The sequence below is a fragment of the Neomonachus schauinslandi genome, chromosome 6 (assembly GCF_002201575.2).
Source record: "Neomonachus schauinslandi chromosome 6, ASM220157v2, whole genome shotgun sequence".
Lineage (NCBI taxonomy): Eukaryota > Metazoa > Chordata > Mammalia > Carnivora > Phocidae > Neomonachus > Neomonachus schauinslandi.
In genome coordinates, this window is record NC_058408.1 from 101,603,961 (window position 1) to 101,627,567 (window position 23,607).

Below are 23,607 nucleotides of genomic sequence, written 5' to 3' on the forward strand. Positions count from 1 at the left end.
TTGTTTTTCTTTTTGTTCTGCTGGGGAAGAGGTTGAGGGGATAGATTAGAATTTGGGGACTGACAGGAAAACTAGGAGAACATATGGCAAATGGGTGAAACGCCCTCTGCTGACACAACTTGGTAACTACAGAGAACTATCAGTTCCCATTTTAAATAGATTTAGAATGCAGTGTTACCTACTTGGCTTTCAATACAACTGTTCCCTGATTTTTTGTTAACATTTTCTGTATTTCTCAAAAAATACAGTTAAAAGTATAATAGAGGAATACATAGTAAAGAAATCTGTAAAATATATATATGTACATACAAATGGGATTTTTTACTACAGTTTTTTTAAACAGTAGTACACCCTTTGGTATTGTTTGGATTTTTTTTACCATCTGTATTTAGCCTTTCTTTTTTTTTTTTTTAAGATTTTATTTATTTGAGAGAGAGAAAACGAGTTGGGGGAGGGACAGAGGGAGAAGCAGACTCCATGCTGAGCAGGGAGCCTGATGCGGAACTCGATCCCAGGACCCTGAGATCACGACCTGAGCTGAAGGCAGAAACCGAAATGACTGAGCCACCCAGGCGCCCTGCATTTAGTCTTTCATAATGAGAATTATTTTTTAAAAAACTAAAATAGGCAGGTTTTGTTTAAAAATTTTGGAAGTTAAGCTCTCCAATGTACTTTAATTTTTCCTCAAGAAAAGGAAGTCACAAGAGAAAAGGAAGAAAACACAAAGTCACCTTCAAAATCTATGTCTCAAATTTGTACAGTCTCCACCAGACTACCGAAAAAAATTTACTAAATGGATAAAAACGTAGTCAGTCTCAACAAAAGAATTCCTTTAGATTATTAAAATAACTAATACCTTGCTACTATCTCTGGAAATTCCTTTGTAATTTGCTTTACTACATAAACAATAAACCATTCATCTTCAATGTTATCCCCAAACTTTGTCATGCCAAACATATGAGCAGGAACATCTCCTAAAAACAAGAGAAAAGCAATCAAATAACCAAATAAATTTGTCAGGGCACATAAAAATGCAAGTAATCATTCAAATAAACATTCATTGACTGACCGTGCTGTAGGTACTATACGGGGAGCTGGGGCTGCAATCCTGAACAGGATATAAAAAGCCTAGTTATGAGGACCCAAGGTCTAGACAACAGGAGATGGACCACCACGCCATCTCAAAACAAGATGATGAACAGACGTATGCACTGGGAGATGTGAGCATAAATAATGTCATACTGAGCTATGCTCACTTGGAGGAATGACAGGAGTAAGTTGTCCAGAAAAAGAGAATAGCATGTGCAAAGGCATATAAGCATGGCAGACAATACAGTGTTCCGGGAATATAAGGAAGCTAGATTTATTTTCTTTAATATATATTTTTTAAGATTTTATTTATTTATTTGACAGAGAGAGACAGCAAGAGAGGGAATATAAGCTGGGGGAGTGGGAGAGGGAGAAGCAGGCTTCCCGCTGAGTAGGGAGCCTGATGCTGCAGGGCTCGATCCCAGGACCCTGGGATCATGACCTGAGCCAAAGGCAGACACTTAATGACTGAGCCACCCAGGTGCCCAGGAAGCTAAATTTATTTATTTTTATTTTTATTTTTTTAAAGATTTTATTTATTTATTTGACAGAGAGACACACAGCGAGAGAGGGAACACAAACAGGGCGAGTGGGAGAGGGAGAAGCAGGTTTCCTGCTGAGCAGGGAGCCCAACGCAGGGCTCGATCCCAGGACCCTGGGATCATGACCTGAGCCCAAGGCAGACACTTAACAACTGAGCCACCCAGGCGCCCCAGGAAGCTAAATTTAGATGGAGCAGGATTTTTTTAAACAAATGCAGGATTCAAAAATATGTAGAATTTAATACACTCCTAAACAACCCAAAGGGTCAAAGAAGAAATTACAAGGGAAATTAGAAAATACCTTGAGACAAATGAAAACAAACACGTAACATACTAAAAACAGTGCTAAGAAGTTTATAGTTATAAAAGATCCCAGATCAACCACCTAACTTTACACCTTAAGGAACGAGAACAAGAAAAGCTAATCCAAAGCTAGCAGAAGGAAGGAAATAATGAAGATTAGAACAGAGATTAATGAAACAGAGAAGAGAAAAATAGAAAAAAATAAAGTGATTTGGTTTGTTGAAACATTACAAAATTGACAAAATCTTATATTAGTAAGAAAAAAAAGGAGACGCAAGTAACTAAAATCAGAAATGAAAGGCGATATTACAACCTATACTACAGAAATAAAAAGGACTATAAGAGAACACTATGAACAACTGTACACCAACCAACTGGATAACTTCGAAGAAATGAGTACAGTCTTAGAAACACACAACCTATCAAGACTGTATCACGAAGAAATAGAGAGTCTGAACAGACTGGTTACTAGTAAAGGACATTGAATCAGTAATCAAAAACTTCCCAACAAAGAAAAGGTCACTAGAGAATTTACCAACATTTAAAGAAGAATTAACATCAATCCTCTTCAAACTCTTAAAAACTGAAGAGGAGGGAACACTCCCAAACCCATTTTATGAGGCCAGCATTACCTTTATACTAAAGCCAGACAAAAACAATACAGGAAAACTATGACCAATATCCCTGGAATACTGATGCAGAAATCCTCAACAAAATACTAGCAAACTGAATTCGACACATTGAAAGATTTTACACCATGACCAAGTGGAATTTATTCCAGGAATGCAATGTAATACATATGAAAATCAATCAATGTAACCTACCACATTAACAGACTAAAGGTCAAACAAGCACATTGTGAAGTGTCTCAAGAGCTGCCATGGCAAAAAAACAAAACAAAACAAAAAAGTAGGAAGAACAGCCCAACCAACTCTTCTCCCCACCCCAGATCTCTCAAATTTCAACTAGAGAAGCTCCAATTAGAGCATCTATTTTTATCTACCTTATATATTAAACTTCAATTTGAACTTTATGCAGAAGCAATGGATAACTGGTGAAGGATGTTAGGCAGAAGATTGATGCGATCAAATTCGTGTTTTACAAAGGTAACTGGCAACAGTGTGAGGGACTGGAGATACTGTAACCAGAGAGGTTAGTTAGGTGGCTGCTGTGGTCTTCCAGATGAAGAGATAAAGAGCGTCTAGATTGTAGCCAACAAATGTAGAGAAAGGGTTGTATTTTAGGAGTAACCACACTAGGATTTAGTGCTTGACTGAACATGGTCAAGTGAGGAGCTTTGTATAATTTTGAATTATTAACAAGCTGAATAGCTACGTGGATAATAATGCCATTAAGCAAGACAAGAAAACATTGGGTAAAAATGATTTTCTAGGAAAAAGATAAGGAGTTGGTCTTGGATGTGCTGTGCTGTGACGGTGTTCTCGCCAATAAATATCACGTGTTTCGGTGAATAGGGGTTCAATAAAATTAACACCAGGGAACACATTTGGCAAAAATAACAGATGAACACTACATTGAGACCTAGATTGACAGTATCAAAAGATGCCAGACTCCTGATCTGAAATAAGACCCTGCATGAATAAGAGCTGTGGTCACCTATTGGTGCCTCATTTTACTAAAGCTATATGAAATGATAAGAAAATCAGATCTCAAGCACCAACAACACAGAGAAGCCATGAAGCAACCTCAAAATGCTTCTGAGTAGCAAATAATGGCCATAGGCCCAATTATTTCTCTTTAAAAAGCCAGGCAGAGCCACATAGTTTCAAAACTATGTCAAACAAGGCAGCCTACTAAACACATGATCAGGAATGAGGAATACAGAGTAACCACTAAAGGGAGCTACAGTTAAGGAAGCCAGATGCCTGAACCTGTTTAGTAAAAGTACTTAGATACATTATAGCACAGGAAAGTAAAGTTCCAAAGAACAGCCATGGTTTAATAATGTTGAGTATATGTTAGTTCTCAAGGTAATTACTACTAGAAAGCTTTCATCAAATGAATTAAAAAAAATTTTTTTTGGTAAGTTTAAGGACTTAGCCAAATACAGGCAAGCATCACTAATAAAAAAAAGTTCAGGTTATAAATCTCCTCACAACACTGAATCAACTATGGACTATTATAGATCACTCTTGTCAGAATTAGAAGTCATATCACATCAAAATAAGTAAAAGTGCCTTACCTTTCCCAGGTTTATATTTAAGATTGAAAGGCTGATTCTGCCAGATATAGGGGACCAGCATAGGTGCAAACTGAGTCATTATCCTCTCAATATACTTTTGAAGAATCTCTTTGTGTTTTTCTGGGTCCCTTGGTTCATCTGGTATCAGGAATAGGTGATACTCCACAGTGTCTTCCACTGTAGCAAGCTTCATATTTTCCTCCATTCTTCTTTGAAAACTACATTTAAAGTTTCAATAATATAAACCACATAGAATAATGTAGAAGTAAAATCCCATTCTCTGAACTATTTGACATGATTCCATTGTTTTCCAAAATTCAGTTATCCACGTGTTATCATTTTTTGCCTTGATCAAGTATGAGTAGTAACACCTATTTAATATTCTTTTAATGATGCTTTTATACTTAAAATTATGTTTTTCATACTTGAAATTAAAGGAACTTTTGATATGATAAATGGAAATCGAGTATCACATTCCCAAATTAACTAATAGTATGCAAGAATAAAATAAAAAACGTTTGAAAAAAATAAATTAAAAAAAAGTCTGCCCTCACACTAGCACTAGTGTGTGTAACACACTTTGAGAAGCACTGCAATAACATCTTATGTTCTGCCACTAATTAGTTGTGTCACTTAGAGCACCTCAATTTCTCTTTTTAGGGCTTTTCCCTTAACTGTAGAATGAGAATGTTACTCTTTCACTTCTAAATTTCTCCCCCAGTTTAAATTATTACTTAAAACTCTCTAGGGCAATCTCCCTCACTCTGCAGAATTTAAATCTTTTATGACTATTGTACGGCATAGGGGAATTCAAAACCACAAAACATGGCCTATCATCTCACACCAAAATAATTTGCCCATGGTTCTTAATCCTAGAGCTGTCCTAAAACTGTCCCTTTTTCAGGTCTGGAGCGGGGTGGGGGGTGGTAGCTCCGGTATATAAGAGGAGGTAAATACCTCTATTTTCTAAGGGTTTCCCTTACAAACAAAAGTACTAGCTTACTATTGCTGCCAGATGAGGCTTGGAAAAGGGAGGCACTGCACTGGATGGTCCACTGTAAGGCACAATTCGATTTTTATTTTTACTCGGTTTCTCATGGGCTAATAAAACGAGGTCGAGAGGAACCTGCATCTTCTATCCAGTCTGTCCAAATCGTTTGGCTTCTTAACCCAGAGGGACAGATAATCCCATCCACCCACCTCATAATGCCAAGCACACATTTTTATGAAGAATTTAGTGTCAGAACCGGAAGGGACTTTGAAATCACTCAGGCTAACTCCTTGCTGTACAAGTGAGAAAACTGGCACACAGAAAGAGAAGCGACCACGCAGCAGAGAGCCGAGCTGGAGTCCAGTGCTCTTTACTCAGACTAAGCTTCCGCCCTCCATTCGACAAAAGGAAGCCAATTCCGCTTACGATTCTCGGCCTCCCCCACGCGTCTCCGCTGCGGCCCCTTTCCTCGACCGCCCCTCCCACCGCGTGAGCCGGTCGGGAGCTGCCAGTAGCAGCCAAAGCCTGGCCCAAGGTCAGTCCAGACGCCTGCCGAGCACCTGCGGCCAGCGGAAGCTCTGAAAGACCCGCTCGGCCCCGGAACCCCCGGTGGCGTCACTGCTGCGCGTCCGCGGGAGCATTACGCGGTGCCCTCGTGCGTTCGTCACTTCCGCCCCCGCGGGGAAGCAAGGAGGACGGAGGACTGGAGGGGTGGGGACCCAGGGAGTGGTGGCGGTCCGGAGTCTAGGCGACGGGGCGTGACGGGGCCGGAAGGTGGCGGGAGGGGGCCGGGCCGGAGCCGGCGGAAGGGCCAGGCCCGGAGGCCCCCACCCTGGCGTGCCCGCCCCCTCCACGACAGAGGAGGAAGAGGAGGATGATCTCCAGATACACTCGGAAGGCGGTGCCGCAAAGCTTGGAGCTGTGAGTGTACTGCTCAGCCACCCTAGCCCGGGCCGGGGGAGGCTGAGGCGGGCCGCGGGCGCCCTGGTTGGAACCCTTCCCAACCAGTGCTTCTCACCTTTCCCTTTCCCGGGCGGGGGAAGGAGAATTTTCTTCGGAATTCTCTCCTCCCAGACTTGTCAGACGCTGCCCGGTCTGCCTCCATCTCCAGCTAAGGGCATGTCACTTGTGCTTTCCTAGGACTTGGCCCTCTTGGGCTGCACTTCTGTACTCAGGGACTGGGTCTCCTATGGCATTTGTAGTTTCCTCAGTGCTTCATGCCATTGACGAATCGAGAAGTTACCAATAGCTGACTGAGTGCTACAGAAAAGTTGAATATGTCTAGTGCCAGGCACCGTGCAAAGCATGCATTAGCTCACTTAATCCTATCAGGATACAGAATAGGGAATATTATTTTGCACATTCTACAAACAAAGATCCCAGATTTAAGATTGTAGTATGCCAAAGATTATACAGGCAGAAAGTGGTGGAGCACACAAACCTGGTGTCAGTCTGACCCCGAAGCGTTGGTCATAATCATTACACTAACTGCTTCCCCATCTCTGCAGTTAAACATCAGAATCCTTAAGGATAAGTTTTGCTCTAGAGAGCAAATATTTAAGCTTAAAAACCCACCTCCCACCCCTGGTGAGGTGTTGTAATTTAGCAAGTAATGATAATGTTGTACATTTGTTAATGCTTTATACTTTCAAAAAGACTTTCACATCTTGATCCTTGCAACAACTCTGTAAGATGGGTATGATTATCTTTCAGTTTTTCAGAATATGAAATATTAGAAAGGTTACACATCCTAAGATTATATAACCAATAGGTTTTGAGCTTGGGCTTTTTGTCCTCAAATTCCAACTTTTTTTCTCTGTAGAGCTATGTAATTTTAGCAACCATACATTAAAAAATTAAATATTAACTATACATGGTAATAACATGCATGGAATCTTCAGTCAATCTGGGTGTCTGGCTTGGCTCTTTCCTGGTCATGTGACTTTTCAGCAGATTACTAAATATTTGAGCATTCATTTCTGTAATATTGGTCTTTCTCTAAAAGCATATCTAAAGTGGTGGCACAGGGCTTGACACATAGTAGATGCTCAGTAATTGGTAATTTCCTGTCCTTTCCCAGCTTTATTTGGTACAGTGGCCATACAAAGAAAATCTGTGATCTCGCCTTGTCTTTCAGAAGCTTATTATCTACTAAGTAATAGGATATCTACACAGGAGCAATTCAGATAATAAGCTTTTTAGGAAGTAGAAGAAAGTAATTTTCCAATAAAGGGAACAGGACTTAGCTAAAAGTCTGCTTTTATAATTAATTCTGACCATTCTGAGAGTAAAAAAACAAAAACAAAACTCATTTGTGGAAAAAATTGTTGGTAGGCATTTAGTGGGTGAGAATTACTCCAGTATAGTACGTTACGTGTTCTCTATTGTTGATTTGATTGATACTCTCTAAAGACAAGTCTCTTCAAAGATGATTCTCTAGAGTCAGGATGATACAAATAATGAAGATAATGAGGATTATATGTATCTAAATGACAGTAAAATAAAAACAGTTTTTACTAGAATGATAATTTGCTTTGAAGAAGTAACTTTAGTTTTCTCCCTAATAGTTCCAAATTATAGATATTGAAAAGAGTTTGAAAAAAAAAAGTGATTTTCAACATACAGCTTAACACTTAACAAGTGATAAATTTCAAACATACATGTATAGTGAATAATAAAATGAACCACCTATCACCCACATTCAACAATTATCAAATTGTGATATATTTGCTTCATCTATCTTCTTTATCTTTTTTTCAGCCTCTCTGTCCATCATCTGTAAATAAGAAAGCAAAACCCCACTTATTTCACCCCTGTATACCTCAGTATGCATCTCTAAAAATTATAGGTATTTTCTTTTTTTTAGATTTTATTTATTTGTTGAGAGAAAGAAAGAGCACGAGCAGGGGGAGGGGCAGAAGGAGAGGAAGAAGCAGACTCTGCCGAACAGGGAGCCTGATGCAGCGCTTGATGCAGGGCTAGATCCCAGGACCCCAGGATCACAACCTGAACCAAAGGCAGACAGACGGACGCCCAACCAGTTGAGCTACCCAGGCACCCCTAGGTATTTTCTTATGTAAAAACAATGCTGTGATCAAATTTAATATTTCTTTGGTATTATCTAATCATCATTTCATAGTTAGATTTCTTTGACAGACTAAAAAATGTCTTACGTTTCTGTTTTGTAGCTGGAATCCACATTTCTGTTCACTACCACTGTCTCAGAGACAAGCTTTTGATTGTAGGATCATTGAATGAGAGAAGTACAAATAGCTCTGCACAAATCCATCCCCACATTTGAGAAATAATTTCAAGTGCAAGCTCTGCTGACCGGGCCCTTAGCTTTATCTTTATATACAAAAATGGTACCATTCACTAAAATCTCAAATTATTCATTTGCTCTGAGAAGCCTCAGAGCCAGAGTACTTGGATTTGAATCCTGGCTCCATCACTTCGTAGACATATGACCTTAAGCAGGTTACTTAATCTCTCTGTGCTTCACTTTCCTTGCCTATGAAGTAAGAGTATTAGAGATTTATAATTACATTTGCAAATTAAAGACCCTAAAGAGACCTTTTATAAAGAAACCTATGTACTTTGTTTAGTTTATCATGTTTCCTAAACTTTTTTTATTGCAGAATTTTGTGGGGGAGGTAAGTCTACTATAGATAACGTTAAGACTGGAACATATGGGGCGCCTGGGTGGCTCAGTTGGTTGAGTGACTGCCTTCGGCTCAGGTCATGATCCTGGAGTCCCGGGATCGAGTCCCGCATCGGGCTCCCTGCTCGGCAGGGGGTCTGCTTCTCCCTCTGACCCTCTTCCCTCTTGTGCTGTCTCTCATTCTCTCTCTCAAATAAATAAAATCTTAAAAAAAAAAAAAAAAGACTGGAACATATGATAATTGATCCCTTAGTTTACTCTAATGTACATGTTGAACTCTTCAGAGCAGCTCTGTCCAACAGAAATAGAATAAAGCCACATATGGAATTTTAAATTTTCAGGTAGTCACGTTAAAAAATAGTAGAAACATGAAATTAATTTTTTGAGTTTTTAGTTTGAAATAATTATAGACTCACCGTTACAAAAATCATACATAGAATCCCACGAACCCTTCCCCCACCTTCTCCCAATGATGACAACTTATGTAACTAGTGTAGTGTCAAAGCCAGGAAACTGACATTGGTACACGTTTTATTAGAAACTATGTGACTGGGGCTCCTTGGTTCTCAGTTAAGTTTCACCTCAGATCATGATTTCAGGGTCTTGGGATCAAGCCCCGCATCCAACTCCATGATGGGCTCTGTGCTCAGTGCAGAGCCTGCTTGTCCCTCTCCTTCTGTTCCTCCCTATGTTCTCTCTCTTTCTCTCTCATCAATTTTTTAGAAAAAATCTTTAAAAAAAAAGAAACTGTGAGACTATTCCAGAGTGGCTGTACCTTTTTACATTTCCATCAGCAGTGTATGAGACATCTGGTTTCTACACATTGTCGCTTGCATTACCATATTTTGTGTTAGCTGTTCTAAAAGGTGTGTGGTTATAACTTACTGTAATTTAAATTTGCAGTGAAACTATAAGAATATATTTTTAACCCAGCATATCCAAAATATTATCATTTTAATATGTAATTAAGATAAAATTATTGATCTATTATACATTCTTGTTGTACTGAGACTTCAAAATCCCATGTTTTATACTTAAAACATCTCACTTCCGACTAACTACATTATTAAAATTTTCATTTAAATTCCAGTTAGTTAAAATACAGTGTAATACTAGTTTCAGGTGTACACTAGAGTGTTTCAACACTTCCATACAACACCTGGTGCTCATCACACTGACTAATCACATTTTAACTGCTAGTGGCTACCATATAGGACGGTGCAGTCCCAGAGCAGCAGGAAGTAGGTAACTAACTTGTAGTCAAGTTATTGAAAAGTATATATTTTTTCTTTACAGGAAATATAACTTTTTAAAAAATCTTTCACAGGAAAGGAATAACAAAACATGCTATTAATCACCATCCTCTTCCAGAGCAACTGGATGAAATTTCTTCTACCAATGACAGCCATGAAAAAGACACAAGTTCCCAAAGGTAATAATATAAAGTGTACTTATTTGCTTATTACACTTGATAATGGCAAAAGTGTTTTTTGGCTTAGGCTCAATATCTAGTCTTGTACTAATGAAACAAAACAAGAACTTTTATCACATTTTCAGTACCATTCAGTTTTCATTCTGGAACAGCTAATGGGAACATCATACTTATAACCCTTGAAAAGTAGTATTATGACATAGTTAAAAGCCAAGACTCAGAAGGAGTCTAACATCTGATTTTTATTTATTTATTTATTTTTAAAAGATTTTATTTATTTTTTGACAGAGAGAGAGACAGCGAGAGAGGGAACACAAGCAGGGGGAGTGGGAGAGGGAGAAGCAGGCTTCCCGCCAGGCAGGGAGCCCTATGCAGGGCTCGATCCCAGGACCCTGGGATCAAGACCTGAGCTGAAGGCAGACGCTTAATGACTGAGCCACCCAGGTGTCCCTAATATCTGATTTTTAATTCTGGTTCTGCCACTTATTAGCTGGGTAATAGAGGGCAAGTTACTTACCAGATAATAATGTCTCTTAACGGGTGTTGTGAATATAAATGAGGTAAAGTATGTAAAACTGGGCACAATGATTGGCATATGGTAAATGAGTAAGTATTAGCTGCAGTTATCATTTTAAGAAACAGCATACTGTAATGTCAAAGAGGGTTCTGAGAAGCAATGTGGTATCACAGAAAAATTATAGTCATAAAAGCTAATTTCAAAACCTAGAACTCAATCTCAGATTGTCTTTAAAATGGGGTTAATTGGGGTGCTTGGCTGGCTCAGTTGGAAGAGCATGCAACTCTTGATTTTGGGGTCATGAGTTTGAGCCCCACATTGGGTGTAGAGATTACTTAAATAAATATAACTTAAAACAATTTTTAAATGAGGTTAATTGAGTTCTGCATCACCAGGTTGTTGTGAGGATAAAATGGAATTATATCTATAAAAGTGCTTGGTAAATTGTAAAAGTGCCATACAAGTTCAGACATTACTATTCATATTTCTGAAATGTCTTTAGTTTTCAAGGGTAGATGTTGTAAGTGGAATGTTAAAGTATTTGTTGTAAAGTATGACTAGAATTATTTAGAATCACTGTCATCAATTCTATAGGAATTAGACTTTTCCATGATGCTTAAATGTTAAGTTCTTCATTTATTTTTGCTTCTGTGGATATATTTGTATGCATGCTTGTTACCTAGTAAACTGCTGAGTAGTTACTGCTACAGAAACTTGAGGAAGTATAAGAATTTTTCTGTTTTCTCTCTTCCTTCCAAATTGTGCATTTAGTGAGTCTGACATCACACAAGAATCACCTTTTACATCAGCTGACACTGGGAATTCAAGATTTGCTTTTCCAAGCTATACAGGCACAGGGATCTCTACAGAAGGCAGCTCGGACTTCTCCTGGGGCTATGGTGTGAGTTGTATGTTATTGGTCTGATGGAGTGCTTGGGAGACTATTCTGGGAGTTAGGATTTGTCAGTTTTGTCAGTATATTTCATTCCTTCACTCTATGAAGATTGGTTCTTTACATTTTAATACTTCTTATCAGTTTTTACCCTCTTTCAGTATTTGCTCTGTTTTATGGATACAGTAGTTGATCCTTAGAAATGTTTGACTTAATAGTTGCAGGTTAGTATGGATCTGGGCCCTGGGTCCACTTTTGCTTTGTGTAGTCCACTAATGTGTCTCTCCACCACTAATGTTACCCTGTTGTTTAAATTGTTCTTGGAACTTGATTATTAAGCCACTATAGACTGGGAAAATGATTATGATATATGACTGAATGAAAAAAAGCAGATTAAAAATAGTATGGATAGTGTGGTTCTATTTTGAGTTTACATATATTTTTGCTTATATACATACTAGAAAAAAGGACTAAAGATATCAACCCAAAATGTTTAGTCATTATTTATTAGGTGTTGAGATGATATTGACTTATTTATTTATTTACTTACTTACTTACGGCTGTCTCCCATTATAAAATATTATTTTTAAAAGATCAAAACCTTAAAAGAAAATTCTAAAGTCACATTTTATGCACATTTATTGCCTTGATGCAATAGGTATTTTTATTTGTGTCTTCTTTCAATCTATATTTAATTTGACCTAGCTGTAATCATGGTGTACATACAATGTTACGCTCTGTTTTTTTCACTTAGTATTATTTTGTAAGCATTTTTCCACAATACTGACTTTATACTGTATTGTCAGCAACTTGTTTTCTTTACAAAAGTCTGCTAATTGTTATAATCTATTATTATCACCATGAATTATTTTCCAGTAATTTGAATTTGGTTGTATATACACTTTCCTTTCTTAGTTGTATATGTGCATCCTGTTTTGTGGTCTGCTTTTCCATTCACCATTATTCCATATAAATATTTCTTTTACTACTTCCGTACCTGTCAATTTGAATAGTTATATATAGTTATATAATATTCCTAATATCATAATTAGAGCTTTCCCTTATCTGATGTTTGAGTTTTCAGTTTTTCTTCATTCATTCAGTATTTATTGAGTACAACTGTTGCTAGACATTGTACTGGGGAATGTAGGGTGAGTGAGACTCACAATTGAATAGTCTAATGAGGGAGAGTGACAAGAGCAAGTAAAATACAAAAGATGAGAAGTGCTCTAAGGAAGATGACAGGGTACTGAACAGGACATTATAGGGGGGGATTTACTTTAGATAGGATTATCAGATAGGGTAGATATGAGATTTACAGATTAAAGAGTTAACCATGTGAAGGGTGAGGAAAGAACTTTCCCGACAGTTAACCAGCAGCAAGGATGAAAAGAGCTTCATGTTTCCAAGGGAAAGTGGTGTGTTCATGGAACTGAAAAAAGGTCAGTGTGGTTGGGGGATGGTATCAGGCAGAGAAAGCATAAATGAAATCAGAGAGGCAGGCAGGACTAGATGATATAAGGCCATAGGAAAGAATATAAATTTTATCCTAAGGGAATTAATTAATTTGATGGCTTATTGTGAGGTTTTTAGTGTACTAACTATATATTTCCATTAGTTGTCTCTATAATGCAGTTAGTACTTCTTTATAAGTTATGAATGTCATACAAATGTTTCCTTTTCCTTTGCTTTCCTTTTGTTATTTACTGTGTAGCAGATCTTTTTTAACGATCAAATATTACCATTTCACTTTTGATCTTCATCTACTACTTTTTCTTTCTATTACCTTCATTTCTGTACTAGTCAGGATTTTATCTTTAGAAAGATGGAATATTACAGTATTCTTCCTAATAGCGTTTTATAGAATTTTGTGTTTATCTTTTTAACTCACCAGACTTCTTTAATAATTCATGGTATGAGGTATGAATTAAGTTTTTATGCTGTTGAACCTATTTTGTTTGAGCCCTTTTTTTTTTTTCTATTTTTTTTTTTTTAAAGATTTTATTTATTCATTCGAGACACAGAGATATATATATAGAGAGAGAGAGAAAGGGAGCACGAGCAGGGGGAGAGGCAGAGGGAGAAGCAGGCTCCCCGCTGAGCCAGGAGCCAGACATGGGGCTCGATCCCAGGACCCCGGGATCATGACCCGAGCCGAAGGCAGACGCTTAACCATCTGAGGCACCCAGGCGCCCCGAGCCCTTTTTCTATATTTGATTTAAAATCATGTAGTTTTCATTGTAGTTTTAAAATATTTAGGGCAAATTTATTGTTCATTAAACAATAAATATTAGTATTTATGTCCTCTTTACATCTTAAGCTGAATTTTATTTTCACTTGCACCAAATTTTATAAAATATTCATCAGGGATTTAATTGGTCTAGCATTATAACTTTATATTAAATTAGGGAAGGTGTAGAGAGAATTAAAATTTATTGAGTATTTAGTAGATGCCAGGCACTGTGCTGAATACTTTATATACACATTTCAGTCATTTCTCATCTTAACATAGTATTCTAGCTAGAAATACAGTCCTTTTATTTAGATCTTCCTTTAATTCTCTTTATCATTTTATTATTTACTTTGAGTAAAATATCTTATTGTAAGTTACAACTGATACTAAAATTGAAGTTAGTATTTATACATTTTATTTACTTTGGAACTGTCCTGGTGTTTTTCTTCCTTTCAGTTTAATTAATTTGGCCAAATAAATGGCTAAATATATTTATTATTTATAATCATCCTGGAGTTTATATTCTAGGTTTATTTCTTTTAAAATAGTCTAAAATTAAAAAAATATTCTAAAATTTAAAGTTAATATAATGTGAAGGAAGACCTTCCTTTTCTATCCTAATTATATCTATTATTAAAAATTTTATAGCCAACAGTCATAAAAGTAGCTAATTCAGTTCTGTTCTATTTTAGCTTTATATGCTTTGGGTTGATATTTTTTTAATAATCAAGTAAGGTTTATTCTAGGAATACAAAGATGGGTCAGTACCTGCAAATGTAGTATATTTAACATTGATGAATTAAATAAAAAAATATGATCAAACCAATAGATGCTGAAAAAGTATTTGATACATTTCAAAAATCATTCCTTATAAAAATTCTCAGTAAGATAGGAGGAAACCCTTGAGACTTGATGACTATTTGCCAATTGAATAGGAAATACCAGTTTCAATGTCAAAGCACAAAAGTTATTTCAATTAAAATAAGGAATCAAATAAGAATTCTTTATTAAAAAATTTAATTGATTCCTTTGCTAACTTTGTACATTTTAATTATTTTTATTTTTACATAAAGTTTGTCATATACGCTATTTAGTGCCAGTTGTTTTTCCACTTAACAGTATATTTTGAAGAATATCTATTATTATAAAAAATTTACTTGTTCTTTAATGGCCGCATATTCATTGCTGTTACCAAAAAAATGCTGCATTTATAACACTGTACATATACTATTTTACATAAATGTGAATATATCTGAGGATAAACTTTTAGAGGTGGAATTGCTGGTCAAAAGATGCTTTTGTAATTTTGAAAGCTGTTGCCAAGTTGTTTCTGTAGAAGTTATTCCGATCTGCAGTCTCACCAGGAACATATATGGAAGGGCCTATTTTCCTATACTCTTGACCAAAACAGTGAATTATCATACTTTTTAATCTTTGCCAGACTTTCAGGTTTTAAAAAGAGGTATCTGATGCTATTGCATTGGTTAGAAAAAAAATTTTGCATACCGTGTGTGTGTGTGTTGTGTGAAAGAGAGAGAGAAGTGGCACCCAGATAAGATATAGGCACTCAGCACCCTACAGGCTCCTAGATGCCCTCTCTCAACCCCAAAAATAACTGCTATTCTGACCTTTGTCACTAGTTTTTTTTTTATTTTTGCCCTTCATATAAATGAAATCATACAATATGTATTCTTTGTATCTGGCTTCTTATGCTCAGCATTATGTTTGGCGAGTTCATACATGATATTGCACATATTTGTAGTCTGTGACTTGCCTGTTTATATTTCATATCCATTTATTTTTATTTTTTATTGTTTTCATATTAATTAATAGGAGTTCTTTATCTTTTAGATTAGGGGTCGGTGTACTTTTTTGAGAAAGTATAAATATTTTAGACTTTGCGGGCCCTATCAGACCCTCAGCTCTCACTGTAGTGAGAAGGCAGCGATAGATAATGGGTAAATAAATGGGTGTGACTGTTCCAATGAAACTTTATTTACAAAATAGGCTGTGGGCCAGATCATAGTTTGCTGATCCCTGTTCTAGATGTGTATAACAGAGACTGTCAGATACCTACATTATATCCACTCTTCCCATAGAACTTCAGGTATTATACCCAGTTGAAAATTTATTTCTCAGCCTCTGTTACAGGTAGTGGTAGCTAATGAATTGTATACAAAAGTCAGGAGATAGAGCTTTCTAGAATGCCCTTTTTTCCATTTTACCCCTTTTCTCCTAATTCCTGCCCGGAACATGGAACTATGGCTAAAGGTACAGCAGCCATCTTGGACCATGAAGTGTCACTGAGAATGGAAACAATAGAAGAAACTGAGTCCTTGATGTCCATGGAGCCACTATATCAGCTTTTTAATGCCTACCCGTAGACTAATTTTTTTATGAGAAAAATAAACTTTTACTTTGTTTAAGCCACCCTTATTGCTTTTGTTAGTAGTAGAAATCGTACACTCATCCTTTGTTAAATGTATTACGAATATCTTTTCCTAGTATATGGCTTTTATAACTTTCACAATTTTCACATTTAAGTCTATAATTCACCTGGAATTGTTTTTTGTATATGATATACAGCAGGAACATAATTTTCCCATATGGATAATGAATTTTTTTAGTACCATTTACTGACTAGTTCAGGATTTCTGAGCAAGGGCATTTTTGGCATTTTAGGTGTGGCTATTGTACAGAAATGTCTCATGGCTAGCAGGATGTTTAATATTCATGATCCCTTCATATTAAATACCTAGAGCACCCCCTAGTCATTGTGATCACTAAAAATGCACACATACCTTTTTCAACTCTTCCATAGAAGGTGGTATCATTTCCCAGAGAATCACTGCATCCTTTCCCCACTGCTCTGCTGCCTATGTTATAGATTAAGTTTTAAAATATGAAAGGGTCTGTTCTGTCCTAAACTCATACAACTGGTTTTAATTAAACTATAGCTTTATAATAATCTAAAATATGTGGTAGGGAACTCTTATAGCATTGTTCATAATTGTCTTGGCCAATCCTTGTCATGTATGTTAGAATCTGATTGTTAAATTGCGTAGGTCAATTTGGGGAGGACTGCCATCTTAATGATACTGAGTTCGCCTATTCAATGAATTTGATATCTAAATCTTTTCATTCTTTTTTAAGTTTATTTATTTATTTAAGTAATCTCTACACCCAGCATGGGGCTTGAACTCATGACCCTGAGATGAAGAGTCACATGCTCTTCTGACTGAGCCAGCCGGGCTCCCCATAAATCTTTTCATTTAATATCAATTTCTTTAATATCTTTTAATAAATTGTTTTAATTTTGTCCATAAAGGTCCATTTGCTGAAGACTTATTCCTAGGTACCTTATATGGTACAATATTAAAAATTACATTTTTAATCTATTTATTGCTGTTATATAGGTGTACAGTACCTCTTTTTCAAGGGAAATGAGTTCTAGGATAATGTTGGCCTTGGCAAAAGTTTATATTCTTTGTCATGTTTTTAAAACTTCTAATATTTTACTTATATGTTAATAGATTTCTCATCTATTTAATACTAGATTAAACTTTCCCTGGACTTCTTTTTTTACTGTGATATTCACGTAACATAGAATTCACTCCTTTAAAGTGAACAGTGAAGTGGTTTTTAGTATATTCACAAAGTTGTGCAACCATCACTACTGACTAATTTCAAGACATCTTTATCACCCCCAAAAGAAGTCCATACACATTAGCTGTCACTCCCCAACCCTCCAGTCCCTCAGCCCCCTGAGAACCACCGATCTGCTTTCTGCCTGTGTGGATTTGCCTATTCTGACATTTCATATAAATGAATCATACAATATGTGACCTTTTGTGTCTGGCTTATTTTACCTCACATATTTTCAAGATTTAGCCATGTTTTAGCAAGTATCAGTACTTCTTTTTTTATTGATGAATATAATTCCAAAAATACCAAAATTTTGTTCATCTATTCATCAGCTGATGGACATTTGGGTTTTGTTTTTTGACTATTATGAATAATGCTACTATGAATATTTGTGTACATATGTTTTGAATATTCTTAGGTATATACCTAGGAGTGGAATTGTTGGATCATATGAAAACTAATTTTTTGAAGAATACGTTTATCGTTGATCTTTATTGCTATGATTATGTTTTTTAAGGCTTCTAGTTAGTATATAGATAATGTTGATATTTTTCTTGTATTACCCAAAGATTTCATTGCAGGTATCACATGTATGTCAGAGTAGGTAATTCCTTTGAAATCCATTATTTTGTTTTTAAGGTTGTGTCTTAATTAATGAAATCCAAGTTTTTTTTTGTTTGTTTTTGTTTTTTTAAAGATTTTATTTATTTATTTGAGAGAGAATGAGATAGAGAGAGCATGAGGGGGGGAGGGTCAGAGGGAGAAGCAGGCTCCCTGCCGAGCAGGGAGCCCGATGCGGGACTCGATCCCGGGACTCCAGGATCATGACCTGAGCCGAAGGCAGTCGCTTAACCAACTGAGCCACCCAGGCGCCCGAAATCCAAGTTTTGAGATCAGAGTTGCAAATGCTACATAGAGTATTTTCTTAAAAACTTGAAACAACCTCCAATTTACAGGAAGGTTACAAGTACAGTACAAAGAACTATCTTTCATGAATAATTTGAGAGTAAGTTACTGACATGATACCCCCTCATACCAAATATTTTTGTGTATTTCCTTCAAACAAGGATACTACATGACCAGAGTATAAGCATCAAATTCTGGAAACTAACAGTGAAATGTGGCTACCATCTAATCTCTAGACCCCATTAAAATTTCACTAGTTGTCCCAGTAGCATCCTGTATAGCAAAAGTTCACTTAATATTGTTATGTTTCTTTAGTCTCCATCTGGAATAGTTCCTCAATTTGTGATATCACAGATACGAGCTTGTTTTTCTCATTGCATTCTATTTGGTGGCACATGGTTCCCTTTGTCCCATTATTGATGATGTTCACTTTGATCACTTAATTAAGGTGTGGTGTCTTACACCTTAATTTTTTTTCTGTTGTTTAAAAGTATTTTATGGAGGGGCGCCTGGGTGGCTCAGGCGATTGAGCTCAGGTTTTGATCCCAGTTGGGTTCCCTGCTTAGGCTCAGGCCATGATCCCAGTTGGGTTCCCTGCTTAGTGGGGAGTCTGCTTCTTCCTCTCCCTTTGCCCCTCCCCCTGCTTGTGCTCTCTCTCTCTCTCTCTCTCAAATAAATAAAGTTTAAAAAAAAATAAAAGTATTTTGTGGAGAGGTAACTTTGAAATTATGTAGCTACTATCCTATTCCTCATCACTTTCAATTTTTGAATTTATTTACATCAGTGTAGACTCATGGATTCCTATTTTATTCAGGTAGTTGTAATATATCATTATCGTTATTTATTTTGAAGTTCATACTGTCCCAGCTTTTGGCCAGTAGAATTCCCTTTATACTGGCTTCTGTGCCATTTTGCCATATTATCCTTCTTTGAGCACATACTTACTTTCTGGCACAGGATACTCCAGGCTTTTTTTTTTTTTTTTTCAGAGATAAAATATTGTTCTATTCTTTTTTTTTTTATTCTTATGTTAATCCCCATACATTACATCATGTTTTAGATGAAGTGTTCGATACTCCAGGCTTATTTTGTACCTTCTTTGGCCCAGCGCTGGAATCAGCCACTTCTCTAAGGAGCCCTGGTTCCTTTTAGTGTCATTTGGAAACAAATATTTGGGTGCTAAGTGTGCCCGTTGCTTTTCAGTTGTCCCTGAAAACCCTCTCAGTGGACTGAACTGGGGAATATATGTATTCCGCCTATTCCATTTTGACATGACAAAGTTCATTCTAGTTTTTTCCTTTTTCATATTTGTAACTTCTTTCTTTGATAATAAGAAACCTGGGTTCCATTATCCTTAATATATTTATTTGATAAATCCCCCGAATGTAACCAGTTTCCTACTGGTTACCACTGCCTCCTAACCTCTGCAGATACCCTTCTCACTTCACAAATGTTTCAACACCCTGTACTGGGTCACTACCGCCTGCACCGTTTCACCCATTGGATGTTTTTTTCACCCTGCTCAGAGCCAGACACCCAGTGTACTCCTAACTTCCATACTGGCACCTTCTTCACCCTGCTTGGACTGTCATCCTGTGTGAGGCTGCCTACTCCCCACATAGTAGCCTTCTTTCTATTCTCGTACCAACATTACAAGCTGGCTGCTCTCCCATATGGACATCCTCTTCATCTAACTTGTGCTCCAACACCCTGCAACAACCTGCTCTCCCACCTGAAAAACCTACTGTGTCAGTTTTTTTTCAGTCATGCCAGTATATATCCCATTTTACATGCTCTTCTTATAAGATATTGATACTCCTCCATTCAGAGTTTTTTCCTCTTGAACCTAAATGGACTATTTGCCTCAGTCAGTAGCATGCAGTGAATGTGATGCTATATGATTCTCTAGGTTAGAAGGTAACACAGCTTCTGCTTGCCTCTTTTTCTCTCTCTGGATACTTGACCTTGGAATCCAGCCACCATGTTTTGAGGAAGTTCAGACCAGACCACATGGAAAAACCCATGTGGAGATGAACTGAAGCCCCCAGCTGAAAGCCATCATCAGCTGCCAGACATTGGAGTGAATGAGCATTCAAATGAATTCAGGTCCAAGCCTTCAAGTTTTTCAACTGATATCGCAGATGTTGTGGAGAAGAGATAAGACATTCCTGCTGTGATCTATAAAAATTCCTGACCTATGTGAACCTGGGGAGATAATACATGATTGTTGCTATTTTAATTCATTAAGTTTTAGAGTAATTTGTTATACTGCCAAAATAACTAGAACACCCCTCTAGCACTGCTGAGGGTCAGGAAAACTGCTAGATGTTCTCTTCACCCCTGTTGGTTTCCTACCATACAACAGGCCATCTTCCTACACAGACACCCTCATTATTGTGCTTGGGTTCCAATATCATATACCATGGTGCCCTCCCAGGTTGATGCTTTCCTTATTCTGTTCTGGCTTTGAAACCCCATGTCGGGTGTCTCTTGAGGCATTGGATAACAGGCAGCACATATACTGAGAGAAAGGAAACTCATAAGGTGACCCCCTATTTATCCTGGTTCCTGATTGGGGATAATTTTATGACTATGGATTTGTGAGCCAGAGTCCAAACAAGGCGTGGTGATTCCATTGTGCTGAGGAACAGAGCACAGAGTTCGTGGAAGATGAAGCAGCTGAAATACACAGGGCAGGGGGAGATAAAGAGCACCAGAAATTGTAAATAAGTGGATAAATATAAAAGTCTGTATTTTTTTGTGATTTCTTATTTATGCAAGATGGAATTTATACTTGTAGAAGTAAAAGATGAGACAAATACAGCTGAAAGGATGGGTGACTGTAAATGGGATTATACTTTTTTTTTTAATTACATTTGTAAAGTGTCAAGTATCGAGAGAAATGGGAAGTATGAAGAAGGAGGTATGAAGTGGTAAAATATTGACTCTAACTAGACTTTGATAGGTTATGAATGTATATTATTAGTTCTAGAACAAGCATTAAAATTATAAAGAGGGACGCCTGGGTGGCTCAGTCGTTAGGCGTCTGCCTTCGGCTCAGGTCATGATCCCAGGGTCCTGGGATCGAGTCCCACATCGGGCTCCCTGCTCGGCAGGAAGCCTGCTTCTCCCTCTCCCACTCCCCCTGCTTGTGTTCCTGCTCTCGCTGTTTCTCTCTCTGTTAAATAAATAAATAAAATCTTTAAAAAAAAAAAAAAGCAGAGATTATCAGAATGGATAAAAAAGCAAGACTCAACTGTATACTATGTGGAAGAAATGCACTGTAAATATATAGGCACAAATAGGTTGAAATTTAAAAGATAGAGAAAGATATATCCTGAACATAGAAGGCTGACATGGTTATATTAATATGAGACAAAGTAAACTTGAAAACACGGAATTTGTCCTAAGAATTTTTCCTAGTGATAAGAGGCAATTTGTTTTAGCTCAGGCTGCCATAACAAGATACCACAGACTGTGGCTTAAACACCAGACACTTACTTTCTCACAGTTCTGGAGGCTAGAAGCCCAAAAGCAAGGTGCCATCCAGACTGGTTTGTGGTGAGGCCTCTCTTCCTAGAATCTGTATCCTCACATGGTCTTTCTTCTAGGCATGTGCACACGTGGAGAGATCTCTGGTATCTTTTCCTCTTTTTTTTTTAAAGATTTTTAATTTACTTATTTGACAGACAGCGAGAGCAGGAACACAAGCAGGGGGAACGGGATAGGGAGAAGCAGGCTCCCCGCAGAGCAGGGAGCCCGATGCGGGGCTCGATCCCAGGATCCTGGGATCATGGCCTGAGCTGAAGGCAGACACTTAACGACTGAGCCACCCAGGCGCCCCTCTTTTCCTCTTCTTATAAGAACATCAGTCCTATCAGATTAGGGCCCCAACCTTATGACCTCATTTTTTTTTTCAAATTTTTATTTAAATTCCAGTTAGTTAACATACAGTGTACTATTAGTTTCAGGTGTGGAATTTAATGATTCAATACTTAAATACAGCACCCCGTGCTCATCACAGCAAGTGCCCTCCTTAATCACCATCACCTATTTAACCCATCCCCCCACCCACCTTCCCTCTGGTAACCATCAGTTTATTCTCTATAGTTAAGAGCTTATGACCTCATTTAACCTTAATTTCCTCTTTCAAAGCTCTGTTTCTAAATACAGCCACATTGTGAGTTAGGCTTCAGTATAGGAATTCACACAGGAATTCAACAGAGGAGGACACAATTCAGTCTGTAACACAGTTCACCAGGAAGACATAAGAATTCTAAATAAGTACACATCTAATAGTTTCAATATGGATGAAGAAAACTGATAAAATTAAAGAGAGGGATCAATGAATTCATAGTTATTGTTAAAGATTTTAGTAATTAGGGGCGCCTGATGGCTCAGTCGTTAAGCGTCTGCCTTCGGCTCAGGTCATGATCCCAGGGTCCTGGGGTCGAGCCCCGCATCGGGCTCCCTGCTCTGTGGGAAGCCTGCTTCTCCCTCTCCCACTCCCCCTGCTTGTGTTCCCACTCTCACTGTCTCTCTCTCTGTCAAATAAATAAATAAAATCTTAAAAAAAAAAAAGATTTTAGTAATTAATGGAACAATTAGAAAATCAGTAAAAATATAAAAGATCTGATGTTACACCCAACAAATACAGAGTACATATTCTTCTGAAGCACACATGTAATGTTCACAAGGACAGACTGTATGGTGGATTGTAAAATGTCTCAATATTGTTCAAAAGACTAAATCTCACAGAGTATATTCTCTGATCACAATAGAATTAGAAACCAGTAACAGTAAGATACCTAGAAAAACCCCAAATACTTGGAAATTAAACAACATGCGTCCAAATATCAAATTACAAGGAAAATTAGAGGGTATTTTGAACTATATGATAACAAAAACACAAAATATCAAAATATGTGGATGCTGCTAATGTTTTTACAAGGAAGTTTGTAGCTTTAAACACCTATTTTAGAAAAGAATACAGCTTTGAATGAAAATGTTTTTACCTTTAGATGCTGGGAAAGATTAAACCCAAAGAATAGTAAAAGAAATAATGAAGAACAAAAATCACTGAAATAGAAAACAGATAAATAAAAGAGAAAATGAACAAATCCAAGAGTTGATCCTTTGAAAAGATTAATAATTGATAAGCCCTCTGGTGATACTGGTTAAGAAAAAGCAAGG

At 37.2% G+C, this 23,607-nt stretch overlaps 2 protein-coding genes across 3 annotated transcripts in view; one reads left to right on the forward strand and one right to left on the reverse strand.

Annotated features, from left to right (window-relative positions):
• The window catches only part of ECD (ecdysoneless cell cycle regulator), a 30,200-nt gene extending 24,025 nt beyond the window's left edge, over positions 1-6,175 (reverse strand). The window contains exons 1-3 of one of the 2 annotated variants that reach the window (XM_021699928.1): positions 6,147-6,175; positions 4,138-4,355; positions 857-974 (exon numbers count right to left, since the gene is read on the reverse strand). In XM_021699928.1, the coding sequence (XP_021555603.1) occupies positions 857-974; positions 4,138-4,342 (323 nt within the window). In that variant the 5' untranslated portion in view covers positions 4,343-4,355; positions 6,147-6,175. Of the gene's footprint in view, positions 1-856; positions 975-4,137; positions 4,356-5,554; positions 5,723-6,146 lie in introns of those variants that run through there. The other variant, XM_021699927.1, reaches the window with a different exon arrangement.
• Positions 5,810-23,607, forward strand: part of FAM149B1 (family with sequence similarity 149 member B1) — a 79,994-nt gene continuing 62,196 nt past the window's right edge. Inside the window, exons 1-3 of the mRNA XM_021699929.1 lie at positions 5,810-6,049; positions 10,117-10,221; positions 11,510-11,639. Of these exons, the coding sequence (XP_021555604.1) occupies positions 6,003-6,049; positions 10,117-10,221; positions 11,510-11,639 (282 nt within the window). The 5' untranslated portion in view covers positions 5,810-6,002. The remainder of the gene's footprint in view (positions 6,050-10,116; positions 10,222-11,509; positions 11,640-23,607) is intronic.